The following is a 21,520-nucleotide window of genomic DNA, read 5'->3' on the forward strand; positions in this document are numbered from 1 at the left end:
AAAACCGGCAGGCTGCCGCCAGACGCGTGGGAATTTACCGGCTCTGGACTTGCCGGAATTACCGGGGCATTACAGCCCCAGTGATCCGATAATTCCGGAGCTGGCATCCTGTAAATCCACATTCCTGCAGAGTCCCGGAGGACTCCACGGGAATGGGGAAGTGTAAACACTGGCACCATGTGGAAATGGTGCTGGTGTTGCCGCGTCTGTCTGTGGCCGGGGGCGTTATGCCCGCCAGGTCAGACCTGGCAGTTGTAACACCACATGGCCACAGAACTTGTAGTTAGCTGATCCGGAAAACGGTGGCGGTACGGTTTTACCGGCACCGTTATATCCGGACCTGCTAACTTGTAATGAGGGCCAAGGACTTTAAATAACGGTGGTGCATTACATAATTAATATTCACAAACAAAAAAACAAGGTTTGTTTCCATCAGTGACATGTGTTCTTTATTTTGTGAGGGACACAATGGTGCACACTGCACTGCATTCATTTGAGAAAGTTATAAACTTTGAAATGATCTGAAAAAGAATATATTTACACAGGGTATTAAATAGCTTTAAAAATGCAAAGAAGCAGAGAAAGAAATACAGCCGCAATATATACAATCTACTTTCTTCAAACATTCACAAACAATAAATAACAGTAAGTTAATGCAGTTATATCAGTTTCTGTAACAGTCATCAGAAAATTCAAGTTTTTTTGGTGTGTGTGCACAAATAGCTATGAATGCAGCTATTAGTCATGCTTGCTGACATGTGTTGCTCTGATTGTCAATTCATTTGTTTTTAAATCACAAACTGAACATGTTGTGCAAAGCCCACTCATCAAACGAAAAAGTATAATGAGGGTGTGGCAGAGACACTGGCAGACGTCGCACGCTCTGCCAGTTATACCAACTAGGTTTGGAATGTAATGCTGTGGGTGAATGGCTATTGAGCAAGACTGCAAGCTGCATTTTTGAATCACATAGAAAAACTTGCAAAAGCTGGCCTATCTTTTCACTATCTCTTTGGGGCGAGTGCACATTTCCTGAACAGAGAAAAGGTATAGGGGAGCAGAGCCGGATCTAGGCCACAGCAAAACTAGACATCCTTAAACAGCACCACAGACAAAGGAGATCGAGGCCAGAGCAAGACTAGGCATCCTTAAACAGCACCTCAGACATGGGAGATCGTGGCTAGAGCAAGACTAGGCATCCTTAAGCAGTAATACAGACAGGGCAGCAGAGCCAAATCTATGCCACAGCAAGACTAGGCACCCTTAAACAGCACCACAGACAGGAGATCAGAGCCGGATCTAAGCCACAGCAAAACTAGGCATCCTTAAACAGCACCACAGACATGGGAGCAGGGCCGGATCGAGGCCAGAGCAAGACCAGACATCCTTAAACAGCACCACAGACATGTTAGCTGGGCCGGATCGAGGTCACAGCAAGACTAGGCATCCTTAAACAGCACCACAGACATGGGAGCAGGGCCGGATCGAGGCCAGAGCAAGACTAGACATCCTTAAACAGCACCACAGACATGTTAGCAGGGCCGGATCGAGGTCACAGCAAGACTAGGCATCCTTAAACAGCACCACAGACATGGGAGCAGGGCCGGATCGAGGCCAGAGCAAGACTAGGCATCCTTAAACAGTGTGGGATCTAGATCAAGGCACAACCAGGCAGCCTTTTCCAGCACCACAGACAGGCAAGCAAGGCCAAATCTAGGGCAAGGCAAGACTAGGTGGCTTTCGAACCACCACAAGCAGGGGTGCCAAATTGTGCCGAGATGCATCAGTTCCTACCCCATGACAAGGAGTGGGATGGAAAAACTGTTCCTCTGTCTCGTTCCGGCCCCATCGAGTGTGGTGTCGGGGAAGAATAGGTCTTACTTAACCCACGATTAATGACCTAAACTATGCAGAGAGGAATGATTAATTTGGAGAACAAATATGAGACACAAAGAAAAGAAATGGCAGCTTTTACTGCAAATGCAACAAGGAAAACCCACCAATCATATTCTGCACCCTCTGCTTGAAAAAAACAGGTCTATGGGGTGGTGGTGTCTCTTCCGCACCCAGGTGTTTAAAGTTAAGCAAAAGCTAATACTGTGATGATGGGCAGCACAAAAAAAGGGAAACATCTTGAATAAAAACGACCACAAGTTACTTTATTTCGTATTGATGCTCTAAAGCAAAGTATAACACTTATCTTCCAATGTAACACATGTCAATTTCATGAACATGTAATGCCACATACAGGAATTGAAGTCCTTTTCTTAATTAGGCTAACCATTCATCACACTAGATGGCAATAGGTGCAGTAGCAGAACATAGTTGTGTACATATTGCCGCTTCTCTCAAACTGCTTTACGGTGAGGATGTCCCAGAAGGACATATGAGGTCATACATGTCCTGTTTGGCACCCAAATTCGTATAGCTGTGCCCTTGATAAATAGACATTCATGTTCTCTGACGTGTCAGCCACTGTTAGGGGAGACAGGTGCTATAGTGTGCTTTCGCAGCATACAATTCCCCTGCAGGCTGCCTTTGCTGAAGATCAGTCTATCGGGCAACAGCACATGTGCTTACAGCGCTTACAAGAGGTGGGGCTGGTGGTGGTGTGAGCGGTGAGGTAAGCATGTGGGTATGTATGTGAGGTTGGGAACGGGGGGGGGGTGGCGGGGCAGTGCTTTAAGTGGGCCGGGGCCAGCCGGTGCCGGGCCCCGGCAGTCTCCTAAAAGTGGGATTTAGGCGGGTCCCTACTGGGGCACCCAAGTCCCACCAGAACGTTGGCGGGACACTTTGCCGTGGCCGCAGCCGGACTGGAGATGCACCCGCCATTGAGTCAGGCAAGCTGACAGAAGTGCCAGCCAGTCACAGCAACACTTTAGCTGGCTGGCACTTCTGTCAGTGACTGTAAATTCCTCTGGTGACCCCTCGACCGAGGGGTCACCAGAGGAAGTTACTGTCCTTTTGTTTCACCCTGCCCAGGTCACTGAGGCATCTTTAACCCTCAGCGAACCTGGGGACTCGACATATTTCTAGGTTTATAAAAGATGGCTTGAAAAGTGCACAATTCAAGACATCTTTTGTTAAGCTTTACGGACGGACAAAGACGCCTCGGGTTTTGTCCGTCGGCAAAGCTTTATAAAAAAGTACCCAAACCATAATAAGGCACGGACACAAATATAAGCCGTTATATATTTATGTGCGTACCTTATTATGGTTTCTGTACTTTTAGCCATCTTTTATAAACATAGAAATATGTTACATATATCTATGTTTATAAAAGATGGCTTGCATATTACCCAAACCATAGTAAGGTACGCATACAAATATATGAATGCTTATTTATATATTTGTTTGTGTACCTTAATATGGTTTGGGTACTCTTTTAGGCCACGCACCTCCAACAAGCCATGCCCCCAAATGAGGCCCCCCCTGTCGATTTCTTACGCCACTTAAAGTCCTGGGCGGTGGTGTGACCCTGTGGAAAAGATGGCACTTGTGGCAGGGACGGAGGGTGGGGAAGGGAGAGTGTTGTGGGGGTGTGGCCCACATTGGACAATAACAGGGGTCGGGGTGCTGGACTCAGCAAAACGAGTTTTTGCGAAATCTGCCTGCGGAAACATAGAAGGAGACAGGGGACCTCAGAGAAACGTGCACATGTGTTTCTGGGATTTGTTCCTCACTCTACGTGACAGCTGAATGGCCTACAGGCCCAGCATCCAAGGCACACACTCGGGTGCAGCTATGTAAGGAGGGTGCCACTGCGACTACTAACATGGCTAGATCTTAAAGGCTATGTGTCACAGGCATTTGTTTTGCTCCATAGAAGATACAAGGTAGCAGCTGAGCGAATTCCAAAGCTTGGCAGCCTGCACAAAGAGGGACCTGCCAACCTTATAAGCTATGGGACGAATTAACAGTCCGATTATGCACATGGTTCATAACAAAATGTGCCCACTACAACATTCACACAAAAAGTGTTGATGCATTCGTCATGTACACTAGACATTAGTATCTTACACACTTGCAACCTAACATTAAAAAAAAGTGGGTTACGCAGGTTTTTTGTCAAGTGATTGGGCCAAAGCGGGAAAGGTTGTTGAATGATGCTGTCCAAAGACAAAGGAGCACATCTGCTCAGTTAGGTTTGTGATTCATAAAATAGAAGCCCACCATTTTCTCTTATGGTTCTTCATAGTAAAGTACCTCTTGCCCTTTTTAGTTTAAGTATGTAGTATGCATTTTTGCCTGGATAATAGGAGAAACTGAAGGTACCCCTTCCCATTTGAAAAGTTTGCTTTTGTGAATGCAGTGTTGAAATGCCATTTTTCATTTTGCAGGTGGCCATTTTATTGTGACTAGGAACTAAGCGAGAATATTTGCTGTGCTCCTGTCATGGTGCCACCCTGGGATGTGGAGTGTTCAGAGGGCAATGGGTAAGGACTGCAGCTTGGGAGTTTCTCCCAAGAAGTAGAGTGATTCCAAGTGAAGACGGGAATGAGTGTAGGATTTTGTTAAAGGTCTCTTTGTTTGGGACGCCTGTGCTGTTCAAGTGAGGGCCTTCAGGCCGCTGCTTTGGAGCGTTTGGGTCTCATCGGGCATCAAAAAGCCCGCATGGGCAGCTTGCCTCACTCAACAGAAGGTCCAAAGCAAGGTGAGAGTTGTGGGTTCTTTCCTGAAACTGGCAAGGTTCTCCTGCATGTTAAGGTTTGGAGGTCATTCATTCAAGAGCTTGGGACCTGCAACGCCAAACTTGACGTATGCGCAGCAATTCAGCATGTAACTAGAAGGTTCAGCGCTTAGGGTTTGCAACATGTACTTTAGCCAACACGCACTTTGATTATGTCAACCATGCTTCATTGCCATTTTACAATGTGGGTGGTTCAGAAGCTTTGTTGATCATCCCCTCTGCACGCAGAAGGCACTGTCGGATCTAAATGGGCAACAACGGGATAGGTGTATGAAATTGTCAGAAAATTGACCATGGTAATATGGGGAAAAGGCCAAGCATTAGGGTTCTTGGCTAGAGGCTGCTCGACGGTGGTGTGTGTCATACATCATGGGCACACTTGCTATTAAACAGTTCACCCTTTTTTTAACATGAAAGTACACTTAACATTGGTATTATTGACATTTTTCTAAAAAAAGAAACCAGTGGCAAAAATCAAGAGTTTTTCCATTCGCAAGTAGCGGGCATCTCCACCGGATCGCCTCAGCATGTCTCTTCGTGTGCAGTCACTTGCTAGTGCAATTTATGAGTGCTTGTGGTTTGATGCAGAAGGTGATATTCAACGTGTTTTCAATGTCTGTATTGAAGCCCCTTCCGGTGCAAGCATTGCCCCATGGTGGCACGTGCGAGCAATCTTTCAACTCCCAACTGAAACACAGTGGACCTGGAGATCACTGGAGTCCGTCACAAGGTTCATGCAACAAGAGTCTATTCTTGACCATACGTAATCGAGTCATGGATCAATATTAAATTTGGAAAAAAGGGAATATACAAATAATTTTGTGTACGGTATATAGATATTATTCAATAAAAATCTTTACACTTTTAATCTAATGGCAATAAAAACTAAACTAGGTTTCAGAAAACAAGATTATCGATGCATATGTTGAGAGCCTGCGAACACTATTAAGTTCTATCGTGTTTATAAACCTGATCATATACAGACCTCAAGGACGTAGTGAAATAAATACCATCATATATGATGTCTAACATCTCCGAAGAATTTTTTCTAAGGTAGTTACTCTAAAGCAGAACATCATATAGTTGGATACTGAAAGCAAAAGCATAATTTGTGAGTTTACGCAAATCCGGGATGCTGAGAGGCAACCATCTTGCCTATAGACAGTGCGGCTGTCAAGTATTGTGTGTGGGTAGTCTGTAACAGGGAATGTTTCCTTGTAACTGAAAATTGTAAATGGTCTTCCAGTATGGACGGTCCAGTTCGTAAAAAGTAAGAGGCTTGCTTCAATACCTCTCCACTCCTTTTTGTTTTCAATACAGGATCTGCAAGAAAAACGAAAGGCAAGCGTCAATTCCACAAACACAGACGTAGGCGGAGCTAAATCAGTAAAGGCAAATTACTTTGAAATAGCCGTCTATCATGACCACATTTATTTTCTGTAAATAGTAGCTTTGTATATTTTGTATTTTCTGGTATTGTATTTTTGTATTTGCAGGTTGATGGCACTGTGACAATAAGGTATCTCAGTGCTCTACCTAGAGGCAACAAGAGAGATTACGAGTTGGAAGACTAAGGTTTTAATATCCTTTCTGGAAGAAGCTTCTTAATATGGTGCAGTCTGCCTGGCAAAGAATTGAGTTTGGCTGCGAGAAATGTCCTTGTGCGAACTAGAACGGAAGATCGTTTGAATCTGGAAATGGAAAGTAAATTTGATGAACTAGATCTTAAGGAACACAGTGGAGTGTATATTTCCAGACGATTTTTAATGCAGGTGGTTAAATGTCCATGAAAAGATTCATGGGCCAAGGTGAGAGGCTTGAATGCGTGATTTCACTGGAAGTCAGTGGGGTCTTCCAAGTACCAGGGAAATGCGCATGTGTCTTGGTGTGTATTTACAATAAGAGCAGTTATGATTTGTAAAGCTTGGATCAGACTGAGCAGGTATTTGGGTGCTGCCGCAATAATCAATTCACACACTAATTATTACTCTGGCGATGGTGGCACAATGATTTTCCGAGTCGAGGTTGCAGCTGTCTCTGTAGTATAAAGGTGGACGTTTGATGCACTATTAGCAGCATTGACTTGGACTTGCACTGAGGGGATGCAATCGAGATTCACACCAAGGTCTGTGTTTTTCTTTAGATTGGAATTTAAAAACTGGATAGCTTGATTTCTGGATACTGTGAAGATATTGAGGACCAGATTTTCAAGGAGAAGTGAGTTCTGTTTTCTCTGGATTGAGTCCAAGCCGATGTTATTCCATCCATCTCAATATTTGAAGATGGATCGAATGTATGTGATATTACCATCAGGATTCTTTCCAAGTTTAAACATAATTGGTATGTCATCTGCAAAAGTTTGAAATATGACTCCGAGCTCAGCTAGGAGATTGTGTAAAGGTTTCAAATATGTATATATTAAACAGAAGTGGACATTTGCAGGAGCCTTAAGTCACGCCAGAGGTAAGTAATTCAGGGCAAGATGGACAGTTAGCGATCTTTACAATCAAGGATCTATTTGACATAAAAGAGGTGATCCATGAGGTTGCATTATCGCAGGCACCAACAGATTTAGGAATCTTTGAATTAATATATTGTGGTCAAAAGTGTCAAAGGCTGATAATAGGTCCAAAAGCATAAGTAGGTCAGCCTCCCCATTGTCAATGAGTTGGTGCAAGATATCTTTGATATCGATAAAAGCCAATTGCAATCTACCAGTAGTTCAGGTTACTCCATAAATGAATGTGGTTGCCATGTCCAGAACAGAAATCGGACGTTAGTGATTGGATAGAAGTAAGAGCAGACCCTAGGGTCCAACGTGGGCTTCTTTAGTAATGGAGTGACCAAGCTTGTTTCAAGGCCTTTGGTATGAATGAATACAAAATAAGTGTTAATCAATGTATTGATAGTGGGAAATACACTCCTTTATGATGAAGGATGTGTAGGGATCATTATGTGCAAGTGGTGGGGTTCAGTCTAACAATAATAGAGATAGTCTCTTTACGCGAGACTGCAGAAAAGATGAAGACAAGTTGAGCAGACGAAGAGTTGCAATCAACTGGCATCAATTTGGCAGTTGATTAAAGTCATTACAAGCTACAATTTAGTTGCAATAATCGATTCTGCACCGTATCCAATTGTTCAAGTGGTCTTGAATGGAGTTACAACAATCGATTGAGGTCTTTGGAGTATTAACATCTTGGGTTGTTTATTTGAAAGGTTTTACAACCTCAATTTGTTGAGCTGCTGCTCCGAAATGAAGTGAATACCGCTCTGTAAAATGTGCTTATCACGGAATCGGTAGCACATGTTGAAAAAGAAATGCAAGTTTACTGCACATTCGATAAGACCGAAAATGCCGAATCCTATTATACCGAACACGGGCTGCGGGCGTGTCCCCCTCTTTCAATGGAAGGAGTGCAGCGGCTTTGGAGAAAAACGTATAGCTTTAAACAAAGGGCTCGGTTACAGAAATCCCTACCACATTTAGGGGAAGGAGACTTACATCACAGGGGGACAGACATGAGGAGGAACAGTAGTAGAGCATTGGGACCACTCTTTTAGAGATAGAGGCCCAAGTATTTCTTGGCAGCAAGCAGCAGAGTGGTTAGAGGGCCAGGCACTGCTGGCATCAGCAGGCCTTGGACCACCCACCCACGTGGAGGCTGGAGGGGGATTCCAAAGCAAGAGCCTTGTGAGGCATGCCGACTGGAATGCTTGCTTTACATGTGGAATAAGTTACATAATAACCCCAATTGTACTTTATATGGGTATTAAAAGTCACCTCCAGGCTAATGCAGAGCACGGAGCCCCACAGGCAATGTCATACGGATGCACAAGACTCAGCACTTTACTCAGTGTGCTCACATTTTATTTATTTATTTTATTTCTATAGCGCTGGAACGAGAGCCCAGAAGCACAGGAGTGCTTAGACTGAACATTACATTTTTATAATGCGAAAAGGGTAGAAAACTACGAATTATCATCCACAGCTATCGTGATATTTTAAGCATGGGAAAAACGTCTAGTGGATTTGTATGGAAGGCTGTTTTGTAGGCGTAAAGAATTGTTATGACATTTTAAAGTTGTCCTACAAAACTGCTGTTCTTGAAACACTTGTGTATAGGCGCGTTATAAAGGCCATATCATATCATATCTGTGGAAAGGCAACAGACTGTAGGGGAAATAAGTTTAACACGTTTGCTATTAGCCTCATAAACCTGATTTAGAAGTTCATTGTTCAATGAGGAAATCATGTCTTCTGTAGGTCCTCTGTTTCTATTTCCTGCATTGAGATGATGACCTTGGCCGTTTTAACAACTCGTTTTTTGACTGCACGTGCAAGGATGCCCACATTTTAGTTATGGTTCTTTTCGCATGCCAGAACATGGGCAAAATACTGCTGTATGTATCCTGGGAAGAATTCACGCCGGCGTGCAATTCCGTTCCATAAAATGTTATGTTATGTTATGTTGAAGGATATTTATACTGTGCACTATCACGACCTGCATAATGCCCTGCCGCCCCGGCGCATCTGAAAAGCAAGAGGGTAGTGTCAGTTAGAAGGACTGAGTGGGGAAAAGCGCAAGAGAGCCGTGATGTGCTTTTGGCAGTTTCAGTTCGGCTTACACCGTTCGCTGACACAATCCTCCACTAATCTGGGTGCGTCATGCAGATAGAGGCCCAGTCAGATCGGTTATATTTTCTTCCCCTACCCCAATGGTTACATTTGATTGTGGCAACAGCCGTGATGTGCTGTTGGCAGTTTCAGTTCGGTTTACACCGTTCGCTGACACAATCCTCCACTAATCTGGGTGCGTCATGCAGATGGAGGCCCAGTCAGATCGGTTATATTTTCTTCCCCTACCCCAATGGTTACATTTGATTGTGGCAACTTCATTGTTGCCATCTGTCGTTCTCTTTCTTTTAGTGGGGGTCCATCATACTCTCCTTCCCTGCCTCACCTCGCTCCTGCAAACCCGCTGCCCCGCAGCTATATATATCGCGTGTGGTGGCGTTCAAATTTCCAAGAACAGTCCACTATATAAATTGTGTAGGTGAAACCATGGCGGACCCCGAGAGCAGGGATGCTGTGCACCTCTCAAGCTTCGCTGAGACATCAGTGGGAGGGGAACATGACACTCCTGCTCTCCTTCTGCCACCTGCTCAGTCCCTGCTTGTGCTCTCTGCCCCACCAACCTCTATATTCTTGGTCATGTGGGCTCGGGGTTAGGTGGGTAGAGAGATTGCAGCATTGCTTCATTCCAGTGTCCCCGCTGACACCTTGTAGCATCTAAGCCTACCCCCACAGTCACAGGCAAAGAGATCATGGGGGAGAGGAAGCAGAAGGACAAGGCTTCCTCTTGCATGCACTAGTTTGTATATAAAGAAATGCAGCATCGCTATACACTCTCTCCCTTGCCATTCTGCTTCAGGCTGCTCCAGGAGACAATAAAAATGATGTATACGGTTTGGCCATGGCACAATTGTTCACGGCCGAATTGACTGTGGTCAATTCGGCTGTGAGGCTAATTTTGCCGTGGCCAGATCCGCGTGAGCGAAAAAAAAAAACCAACCACCGTCAAACACTCGCACCCCACCTTACCTATTCGTCATCTGCTCATCTTCTAACCCTGCAGATTCGGATCTGTCCCTCCTACACACGTCAGATCTGACGCCACAGGGTGCACTTTTCCTTTTTTTTCTTCCCGTTCCCAGCCTCCAAACCTACGGAAGCAGGGGACACCCCCGCCACCCCCAAAAGCTATCACTACCAAACATGGGGAGTGGGGGACACCCCTGCAACCCCCGCTTCCCAAGTTTGGTAGTGAATTGATTGTTTACAAACGATTGATTGGTACTGGCCGAATTCGGCCAGATTTACCATACAATCGTTTGTAAACGATCAATGTGGGTAATACCACTAAGAAAGCCCAGGGGCCATGGAGCAACTAGCAATATTGTGGTCCACTCCTGCACGTTGGTTACTGGCATGAGGACCTGGAGTTATGAAAATGCCTGACAACATGTGACCACCTAGCCTTATGATATCATATATGTCATTTATAATGTGCCTGAACACTGGTGTTTCTAGGCGCCACAAGACAATGGAGGGAATACTTAGGGAGTACAAGACAACGATCCTACTAGGCCTTGTTTCATTCAGATCATGCAAGTGTGACAGTAGAAGTGCAGGGGACACACAATGTATGTTATTACATGCCCTTTGGTAGCAATACCTGACAATGAGCTGAGTAGCTGGGTTGTTATGGCAACACCAAGCAATGGGGTGGGTACCTGACCTTTAATTGTAATAATGGCAAATGGTAGAGGAGCAGGACATTTGATGATAAACTCATACACATGGCATAACCAATAGACCATATAATGGCAAAGTCTACTTTATGATTTTAGCGCATAACTGCATGATGACATTACCTGTCAAGTGGGATACGTACACGGGGTACACAGTGATTATAACGAAATGAAAATAACAAATAACTTTTCTAACGATAAATATCTAATTTTGTGTTAAAAGTATACATGGGGTGGGTGTGGGGAAAGGGATTAAAACAGGTGGGGGGGGCAACAAAAGCTAGGGAAATGGCAGGCTTGGGGGGGACCCCCCTCTCCCAAACTTAAAAAGAGAAAAATATTTTTTTTGTTATTTATTATTAGTTTTAAAAGTTTTTATTATTATTTCATTAGTTATTCTCACATGGAACCGTACACGGGTGTATGCTGGGGAGAAACATAGCATAGAAGGATAATGCATGTAACTAAGGCAGTACCTGGCTATATAATTGCAACAGCTGACAGCGTGCGCTCCTGGGCTATGGTGGCAATACTTTGCATCAAGGAGTACCAGACCTTAGATGTTAATACTATACATGGTGGCATGGAGTTTTTAAGTTAAAATCTGACGCATGGTGGAAGTGTAACTTGGCATACAACGACAAAACCTGGCATAGGCCTGGAGTACTTGGCTCTATGATGGCTCCGCCTGACAAATGGAAGGAGTACTGTGTGGGTGATGGAAACACCTGTCTATGATGTGGGTAGCTTCGTATATGATAATTCCACCTGGTGATGAGGAGTAGTTTATAATGAGTTTAAATACCCAGTGTGCTGACTCCCCCATCCCTTGCAGGCTTCAGGAGCCGGTAACAGCACTGAGGCCCGGCCTTAAGGCCCCCACATAACAGATGACTGCAGGCAGCACACATGCCTTCGAAGACAGAACTACCTTGCAGGCTTCAGATGTCATAAAAAGATGTGAAGAATGAGATTAAGATTTGAGAGCCTTTGGCATAGAAATAAAAAGGATGAGCCAAACACTATGATACTAACACTTGTAGGAGAAATGACCTAAAAGTAATGGGTCAATCACCTTGAAAACGTGATCATGTCATCCCTAGTTGCCTCCTGATCAACTGAAAGCTCCAGACCTTCCCTGCACTATATAAATAGATGATTTAAAAGGTGTCTGCCACTCAGAGCACTTTGTAGATAAAGTGAGTAAATTATGAGTGCTTATCACACCCTTTCCCAACCCCACTGAGGGCTAATTTCCGTAGACTTTTTAGTCTCAGCACTCCAACTGTGGCAATAGAGCCCATGGTGGTGAATTGGACTATCTGGTAATGGGCCGCCAGTCTCTGGTAAGGGGCCAGAGTGACATGAGGGACAGTTCCAAGGGCTAGTGGATGAGTTATTACAGGGTAAACACTGCATGCAGGGACTTTGGGCCTCATTACTGCAGCAAATCTGCTGAATTACCACCAAACTCGATTACTGTTACCGCCACTTGGTCCTGTGACGTTACCATGGGATTACAGGTGGTGGTAGGGTGGTGTAATTCACCATTTAAAGAGTCCATAGGAATTCAGAGGGATTTTTGGTGGATTTACAGCTGGCAGAATTACTACGTGGTAAATCCACAGATTATTTAAGGAAAAGTGGCCGATTTACCGACAGCAGCAATAAACTGGAGGTGAATCTGACATTTTTCCTCCAAAAATTGGATGATTTATCATGCAGTAATTTAACAACAGTAAATCTGCCAAAAACTAGATATTGGTGGTGTGGGAAAAACGGCAGTAATTCCATTACTCGCGCCTTGAAACACTTGTGTATAGGCGCGTTACAAATGCCATATCATATCATATCATACGAAATTACCACCTCTTTATATCCTGCACCGCCACGGGCTCTGTGTAGAGTTACAATCCCCCAGCAGGAACGGGTGCCGGAGAGGAAAGGGATTCAAAGTTGAGGGGTCCAGTGAGGCGGTGCAGTTAACAAGGGAGGGTGATGATGACTAATGTAAACATATGCAATCAAACGTCTATTGTTTATATGAGGGGAGAGGTTGCTAGGAACGCAGGCTTCTACTATACTAGCAACTAAAGGCCGAGAAGCAAGCTGCTCGTGCCCACCCGAGTGCTAACGACATTAGTCTATCAGCATAAAGGTGCCACCTGTTACTCACTCCACAGACGGAGATGAAATGTGCTGGAAACCGTGATGTAGGCCAATGGAAAAGGACTCTGTGTATTTATTTATTTATTTATTTATTTACAGCGCACATAACCCATAGGTATCTAGGCGCTAGTTTCATTGTGGAAGGGCAGGTTTTCTTTTTTTTCTTCGAAGCGCGGGTGTGTGATTCGAACCTGTGTTTGCTCATCGTTGTCTTGCTTCCGAGACCTGTGCGTTGCCACAGAGCTACCCTCACGTCTCGTGTAAGACTGAGGGCAGTAAGCATTGCCATGTAAATGACATTCAAATGCACCTGCTGCTATACACAATTTCCTAAACATTACCTTTCACCTTGGAAGCCAGCATAATAAAACAAAACACTGCAGGTAAGGTGATTAATGTAAATGTGCCCGGTTAGGAATCTAAAGCACTCTGCACCCTTGCGGCTAGGTCCTTGCTGAACACATAGGTCTAAGAAAAACAAATAAACTCTACCATGCTCATATGTCAGCTGCAAATGCACAGACTGGAGTTTGCAAAAGGGCTCAGAACTTGTTGAAATCTAACACACATGACAGAATGTGGGCATGACAAGGATGCTCTGAAGGTCTTTTAAGAGCTCTAAGTTAACTGCGCAACATGGATGCAATGTAATGCATATCAAAGCAAAACGGCTCACCATAGTACCTAAAAGATGTGAATCCTGTTTTTCCTACCTTTTTTGGTGAATTTTTCATCAAAGGTTTGGCATGTGTGGTCCAACTTGTAACTCGCCATGTCATTGGTTGCCAGGCGGTAAGCACCACGTTGGCACACTGTACTTAAGAGAAATAAATCTCAAAGGGTAACTAGACAGTAAATAGGGCTGTATAAGTCCTTCTCTCATGTTTTTGGAAGTGAATTATGTCAAAACATTTTTCCAACAGGGGTTTCCCTATGCAAGTGAACCGTAGACTATGTGGCCAGCTTCCTCTAATTTACAAGTTTGTTTGGTGTTAAAGAAATCTAACTGTTAGAGAACCCTGGTATTGTTTAAGGCAAAACAAGTGCCCACTCCACAAGGTCATTCGTGCCAGTATTATTTAATTCCAATCTGAGTATCATGTACCCATGATAGTTCCAGACAAGGAAAACCCTTTTCACCTGGTTTTAACACATTTAGAATCAGCAATCGTAGGTATTTTTCATGATGTTCAGACGCAATTAAGTGATACGCAGGTGGGGATGTCGTTTTTTTAACTGAATCTGAGAACAAGGCTTTCTAGTCTTTGAATCACCTCTCTGTTGGCCTTGCCTAATTAATGCCAGGTGCACGTGCAGTTACAGGGCATTCATTACATATTCCTATCTGGCAGTCAATATATTGTTTCAAAATCCATGTAAATGCCACAGAAATAACAGGGAGGTTATAAATATCAGGGGTGCATTTCAAACGAAGAATATAATAATGTATTACCTGGTGTTTAATTTGACATCATTAATCCAAGAGGGTCACCACTACAATTTATGAATCAGAATTTGATCTATAACTCCTTTCAGAGTGATCCTATCAAACATTTTCTAGGGATCTTTTTTGTTATTTTTTCCTTCTATTTTGTTACAGGTTCTGGTAATTACAAAGAAACTGTGAGCATTATTTAAGAGCAGCGGAAGTGTGAAATTTGATTCCATCTTCCAGTAAAATTATTTTTTTCAAAATGCCGATGCCTCCAGATATTGAAAGTCATTTAAAAGTAGAACGTCCACTATCAGCCAAAAAAGAAAATGGATAACAGACTTTTCCTTGTGTATCTTATGCCTGCAAGGAAAGAAATCTACCATGGTTAATCCAAAATGTTATGAAAAGGTTTTAGAGTGTATTAACAATAATGAATAGTTGAACAGAAGTCTACAATTAGGCAACTTAACACCCGAAGAACGGAAAAATGAAAAAGCATCATAGCATTCAGAATGCTATAAGCAATGTACTCATAAGGCAAACATGGATCGAAGCAAAAGATTGGATGGAGAACAGTTATGTGAGCCAAAGACATCTATCCCCATCCTTGAAGAAGAGGAAGAAGTAGAACGAAGCAGCATTACAATATAAAAAATACCTACGTACGCCAGAAATACATGCATGCTGTTGAAATAAAGAAGGAAAAAGAAGAAATAATTTATATTTGATAGCAGGTGATTCAGCAGGCATCCGTTTGAAGAGAGCAGTTGAAGATTTGTCTTAGTGATTGTACTGATTCTAGAGACCCTCAAACAAGGGAAATTGTATATCACAAGCTATGTTGGAACACACATGTCGTGAATGTCTTACGACAAAATCCTACACTAAGCAGAAAGATGCCGCCAAATGCAGTGTCTTACGAAGCAACAAATGTTGAAGTTGAATCTTCAATCAGTGACTTTCTCATTGAAGGTAACTTGAAAACAATGTGGGGGAAGTTGAAAAGCTCTACAGGAAACTTGCACCGAACAATGGTTTAGAAGGACAAATGTATTGGCATCATTTTAGTAATCCCAAAAGATAAATGAACCACGAAATGTTTTGATTGGTCAAAATACCATCCAAGTCTCGAAAAGTGTTAAAACACTCAGGGGCCGATTCATGGAACAAACGTGCGCCGAAAATCTATGCGCAAGCAGGCGCAAGCGCGAAAAAAGAGGCGATTCATGGAAGTCCGTGCGCGTGTTTTCCTCGGGATGTGCGCCAAACCCGTGCATGGCGCGCACGTCACTGAAACATCCCGAACGGCGTGTGCGACGCGCACGGTGAAAGCGCACAACCTCGGCGCACACACCAAAAAGGGGGCGGAACACGGGGCGTAACGCGCGGAATGGGGAACAACGCACGAAAATAAGGGCGTAACTGGGATGTACTGCTGGGAAGCAGACGGAACGCCCACACGCACGCGAACCACACGTATTCATGGAATCGAATAGGGCAAAGCCGCGCACGGCCAAAGACACGCACAGGCCTAAACACGTCCACCACACGAAGGCAGGCGGTGGCGTCCCTGCGCATCACAAAAGCGGCAATATACAGCAGTGATGAATGTCCCATACTGCTATTGTGCCTGGGGTTCGGGCTACGTGTATTACGGGGGTTCGCATCGCGATCGGGCCTGGGGGAGCGGGCTACGTGTATTACGGGGGTTCACGTGAAGTTTTTCATGCGATCGGGCCTGGGGGAGCGGGCTACGTGTATCACGGGGGTTCGCGTGAAGTTTTTCACGCGATCGGGCCTGGGGGAGCGGGCTACGTGTATCACGGGGGTTCACGTGAAGTTCTTCACGCGATCGGGCCTGGGGGAGCGGGCTACCACTCACTGTCTGCCTTGCGTGTAGAAGAACGCGTAGCCAACACCCGCTGAGAAGTAATAGCGTGTGAACCCCAACGGCTGCAAAACACACGCACCGCACCCCACGAAAAGCATGTACAGAGCAATGTAAAGGCACGTGGGATCTACAAGCACTGCCAGGGAAACGCCCGTGCGCGAAACGTCACAGACGCGCTTACGCACTAAGGGCCTTTGGTCCAATGAAATTGCGTATGCGTGCTGAAACGCTTACGCGCTAAGGGCCTTTCCTCGATTTACACGCAGACGTGCAAGATTTTCACGTGCCAAATCACTCCGTATCAAGCTGGCCACGCGTAAGCACACGGAAGACCACACTCCTGCCCAAAAGGCCGAATTACTGCTCCCCAGAGCCCCGAGCAGCCTCCCACGAGCCATCTGCTGCTGCCTGCCTGCCTACCTGCTGCCACCGTGCCCTGCCATTTGGTGCCTGCACATCAGCCATCTGCAGGGGTCCATTTGCTGTGTCCACCCCTGCTGGAACAGAAGACTCCCGACTGGGATACCATCGCTCCACAGCCCAGCCCCAGGACCCAGTTGCCCACCCACTCCTGCCTCTGGGGTTGCCATGTCGGGCACTGAAACATCTGGCACCACTGGCAACCCCCGGCCAGAGAGGCAGAGGGGCACCAGCTTCACTGCCACCGAAGTTGGTGTCCTGATGGAGCAAGTCCTGGGGCAGTATGATGCCCTCTTCGGAAGTAAGCGCGCCAACAAGGAAGGACGGACTCGGATCTGGACGGACTTCGTGACTGCCATCAACGCGGAGGGTGGCAGTCCGCGACTACCAACATGTCAAGAAGCGCTGGGATGACTGCAGGTCCAGGACCCTCTTGAAGGCCCGGCGCCTCGTGGAGGGGGGCCGGAGCCGCATGTGTACCATCCAGATGAGGGTCCTGGAACGCGTAGGCCCAGCGCTCCACGCCCAGATCCTTGAGAGGCAGACCCGTCTGGAGTTGAGCGGTAAGTGGCCAAGCATTGCTGTGTGAGACAGGGCATGTCGCAGTGTGCTGGTTGTCTGATACTTGCCTGTATGTGTGACATAGGCCATGTATGCATGTGTGTGTGCAGGGACGTCATGCATGTGAGACCAGTAATGTGTGAACCACACGGTTGGTGCATGTGTTCAAATGCAACATGGGTTGCCCTATGCGGAATGGCCACATGAAAGCATGCCAGTCTCTGTTCCTGGACATGGGTGGGGGTGAGGGATGGGTGCTGATGTCATGTACATGTATGCTGTCCATGTCTGTGTGTCTGACCTGTGTGTCTGTGACTTGTGAATGCCAGGGATGCATGACACATGTCTGTCGCAATGTTCAGGTTCACTGATGCAGCCTAGTCATCCTTGTATCCACTGTGTCTGTGGTGTACGAGGCCAGATGGATAAAACTAGGGTGAAGTGTGTGCATGTGATAGGCATGGCCCATGATGCATGTGAGTCCCAAAACAACATTGTATGTTTCAAGAATCCCTTGGACATGTATGCTAATGTCCATAGCATGCGCCATGCCTGTTACCGCATGTTTTTTACCTGCACTGAGCCATGTGTTGTGGAGGGACATGATGGAAGTGATCTTTGACAGTGCCACTCATCTGCTATTGCTTCCTTTCTAGGGGACCATTGTACAGTACCCTGATGCTTGTGTTCTATGTCTCCCTCTACACAGCACCACGTGAAGAAGAGGGCGGTGACAGCTCTGTGGAGCAAAGCGGCGGGGATGCCCCCACGGCTGCAGCGGAAGGGGTGGGTGAGCCCCCACAGGGGCTTGCAACGGCGGAAGATGGGGTGGAGCCATCCAGGTTGGTGGTTTCCACAGAGGAGGAGGAGGCCGCTACTGAGGTGCACATGGGGCCTGGTGGGGGCATCCCTGCTGGTGCAAGTGTTGCAGCCCAGGGGCAGGAGGCAGCACAGGTCGCCGTGGAGGGGCCTGTGCATGTCACTGTCCCTGACACTGTGACTGCACCACCATGCACCAGCAGGGATGCCCCATCCCAGGCCCGTCCGCAGGTAGGGGGGATGTCCATGTCATCTGACTCCCCTCCACCTGCGGACCAGGGGACCCCTGGCCGTATGGAGAAGGTCCTGATTGGTGTCGCGTTGCGCACAGGTGCAATTCGTGATGAGGTGCGTGCTTCCCGGGAGGAGCATGCACGTCATCATGGAGAGCACTGTGCCGACGTGGCCCAGTTGGGATCGGCCATGGTCGGGGGTTTCCTACATGTGTCGGTCAATCTGGCGACCCTCTCCTCCTCTGTGGAGACTATGCACCAGTCGTTCTCCATGCCGTCTTCCGGCCCAGATGCCACCAGGGCCCCCTGTGGACCTGCCCCGACCAATGCAGTCGGCTCGGTGGGGATCCCATCCCTGCCACAGTCGGGAGTCGGAGGTCCAGCAGGGGTGGACACACCAGCAACTGGACCCCAGCAGATGGAGGATGTGACGGCATCATCGGGCAGGGCACGTGCACGACGGCGTCAGTGGATTCCATCAGCCTGGATGCCGTCGTGCTGGCACAGGCAGTTGCGTCGGAGGCAGCGGCAGGCTCGACGTGGGAGGCATCATGGCTCGGGCCCATCAACATCAGGGGTGCAGGCATCGGCCAGAGGGCAGGAGAACCCTGGAATGGGAGTGGCATCCGTGTGGGAGCGGTTGGGCCAGCAGATAGGTGCGGAGCGGCAGCGGGCAGAGGAGGAACAGCTCACAATGGTCAGGGCGGAGAACTCCATGCGGAGGGCGCTGAGGCGGGCTGAGTGCCTCGAGGGTCTTCACAGGGAGTTGGAGCTGGACACTGCCTTATCCCTGCGAGACCTCGGGGCCAGGGAACATGCCCGCCTCTAAGCCATTGAACAGGAGTTCGATGATGCCCTGGCCCATGACAACATCCAGTGAGCCGTTGGACTAGCCCGCTGCCCATGTAAATAGTTATGTAGTTAGTGTTAGGTTTCCTTTGTTTTTGCATTTTCTTTGGACCTTTTGGACAATGGGCCACATTTTTGTATATAGTTATTTTTTATTAGGTAGTGTTGTTAGATAGGTTTCATTTCTTTTGTTGCGATCATGGACCCTGGCTTGTTCACCTGTACATAGTTCACTGTTGGATTTTCTTTTCTTTTTAAAATTTACCCATGGAGCAATGGCTTTCAATTATAATTTCCCATTGGATTTTCTTTTGTGGACTGTGACTTTGGACACCATTCCTTTGGATTCTGATTTTTGGTTTTGCATTTTTTCACGGACATGCTTCTTTTTACTTTTTTTACATTCCCATTTCTGTTAGTTTATTTTTGATTCAATTCATGCATCCTTTAATACATATTTTTTGATCAAACTTCAATGTGTGGTATCATCTCATTGGTTTCATGCATATCATGATATGGGTTTTGAGATTCACTGACACCCATTGGGTGTATGTGAGGGACATGTGTTCGTTTCCAAACTTGCAATTGGTGTTCTATCATGTTATTGCCATTTCTAAGTGGGTGGATGCAATACTCGGGTGGGTGTTTTGCATTTGGAGGCTGACCATAGGGACCAGGGATCTAGATTGTGATGACATGTTGGCTGAGGAACATGAGTTGGACATGAGTGGGGGCCTGCTGGCAGGTGCCCCACAGTGCTGAGGGGTGGGGGTGCAGGGGAACATGAGTTGGACATGAGTGGGGGCCTGCTGGCAGGTGCCCCACAGTGCTGGGGGGTGGGGGTGCAGGGGAACATGAGTTGGACATGAGTGGGGGCCTGCTGGCAGGTGCCCCACAGTGCTGGGGGGTGGGGGTGCAGGGGAACATGAGTTGGACATGAGTGGGGGTCTGCTGACAGGTGCCCCACAGTGCTGGGGGGTGGGGGTGCAGGGGACATGAGTTGGACATGAGTGGGGGCCTGCTGGCAGGTGCCCCACAGTGCTGGGGGTGCAGGGAGACAGGAGTGGGGGCCTGGTGGAGGGTGCCCCTGACTGCTGGGGGGTGTGGATGCTGGGAGACATGCATTGTTGATCAGTAGTGCAAGGTGACATGTGGCTTGGCTGGGGGGCATGCCCATGGTGGATGGGCTGCCTGCGGGACATGAGCAGGGGTGCAGGGTAGTCCCCCGTGGTGTGGGCTGCCTGCAGGGGCCGTGGAGGTTGTAGAGCGAACACCTGGGAGGACCCATACAGCCAATTCACGTGTAGTACTCCCCAGGACCCCTGAAATACATGTACCCTGCTGAAATCGCGTGTGGAACTTCCCACGCACCCCTGAAATACACGTACCCTGCTGAAATCGCGTGTGGAACTTCCTGCACACCCCAGAAATACACTTACCCTGATGGAATCGCGTGTGGAACTTCCCGCGCACCCCAGAAATACACGTACCCTGATGGAATCCCGTGTGGAACTTCCCGCGCACCCCTGACATACGCGTACCCTGCTCGCACAGGGCCAATCGCGTGTGGAACTTCCCGCACACCCCTTAAATACACGTACCCTGATGGAATCGCGTGTGGAACTTCCCGCGCACCCCTGAAATACGCATACCCTGCTCGCACAGGGCCAATCACGTGTGGAACTTCCCGCGCACCCCTGAAATACATATACCCTGCTGAAATCGCGTGTGGAACTTCCCGCGCACCCCTGAAATACGCGTACCCTGCTGAAATCGCGTGTGGAACTTCCCGCACACCCCTAAAATACACGTACCCTGCTGAAATCGCGTGTGGAACTTCCCGCGCACCCCTGAAATACACGTACCCTGATGGAATCGCGCGTGGAACTTCCCGCGCACCCTTGAAATACGCGTACCCTGCTCGCACGGGGCCAATCGCATGTGGAACTTCCCGCGCACCCCTGAAATACACGTACCCTGCTGAAATCGCGTGTGGAACTTCCCGCACACCCCTGAAATACACGTACCCTGCTGAAATCGCGTGTGGAACTTCCCGCGCACCCCTGAAATACACGTACCCTGATGGAATCGCGTGTGGAACTTCCCGCGCACCCCTGAAATACGCGTACCCTGCTCGC

At 47.1% G+C, this 21,520-nt stretch overlaps 1 protein-coding gene across 2 annotated transcripts in view; it reads right to left on the minus strand.

Annotated features, from left to right (window-relative positions):
* Positions 1-2,133: 2,133 nt before the first annotated feature.
* LPL (lipoprotein lipase) overlaps positions 2,134-21,520 on the minus strand; it is a 251,284-nt gene continuing 231,897 nt past the window's right edge. For both annotated transcript variants that reach the window (XM_069649721.1, XM_069649722.1), the window contains exon 10: positions 2,134-6,013. In XM_069649721.1, coding sequence (XP_069505822.1) covers position 6,013 — 1 coding nt within the window. In that variant the 3' untranslated portion in view covers positions 2,134-6,012. The remainder of the gene's footprint in view (positions 6,014-21,520) is intronic.

Source organism: Ambystoma mexicanum, chromosome 1p (genome assembly GCF_040938575.1).
Source record: "Ambystoma mexicanum isolate Mex_15411 chromosome 1p, UKY_AmexF1_1, whole genome shotgun sequence".
Taxonomy (NCBI): Eukaryota; Metazoa; Chordata; class Amphibia; order Caudata; family Ambystomatidae; genus Ambystoma; species Ambystoma mexicanum.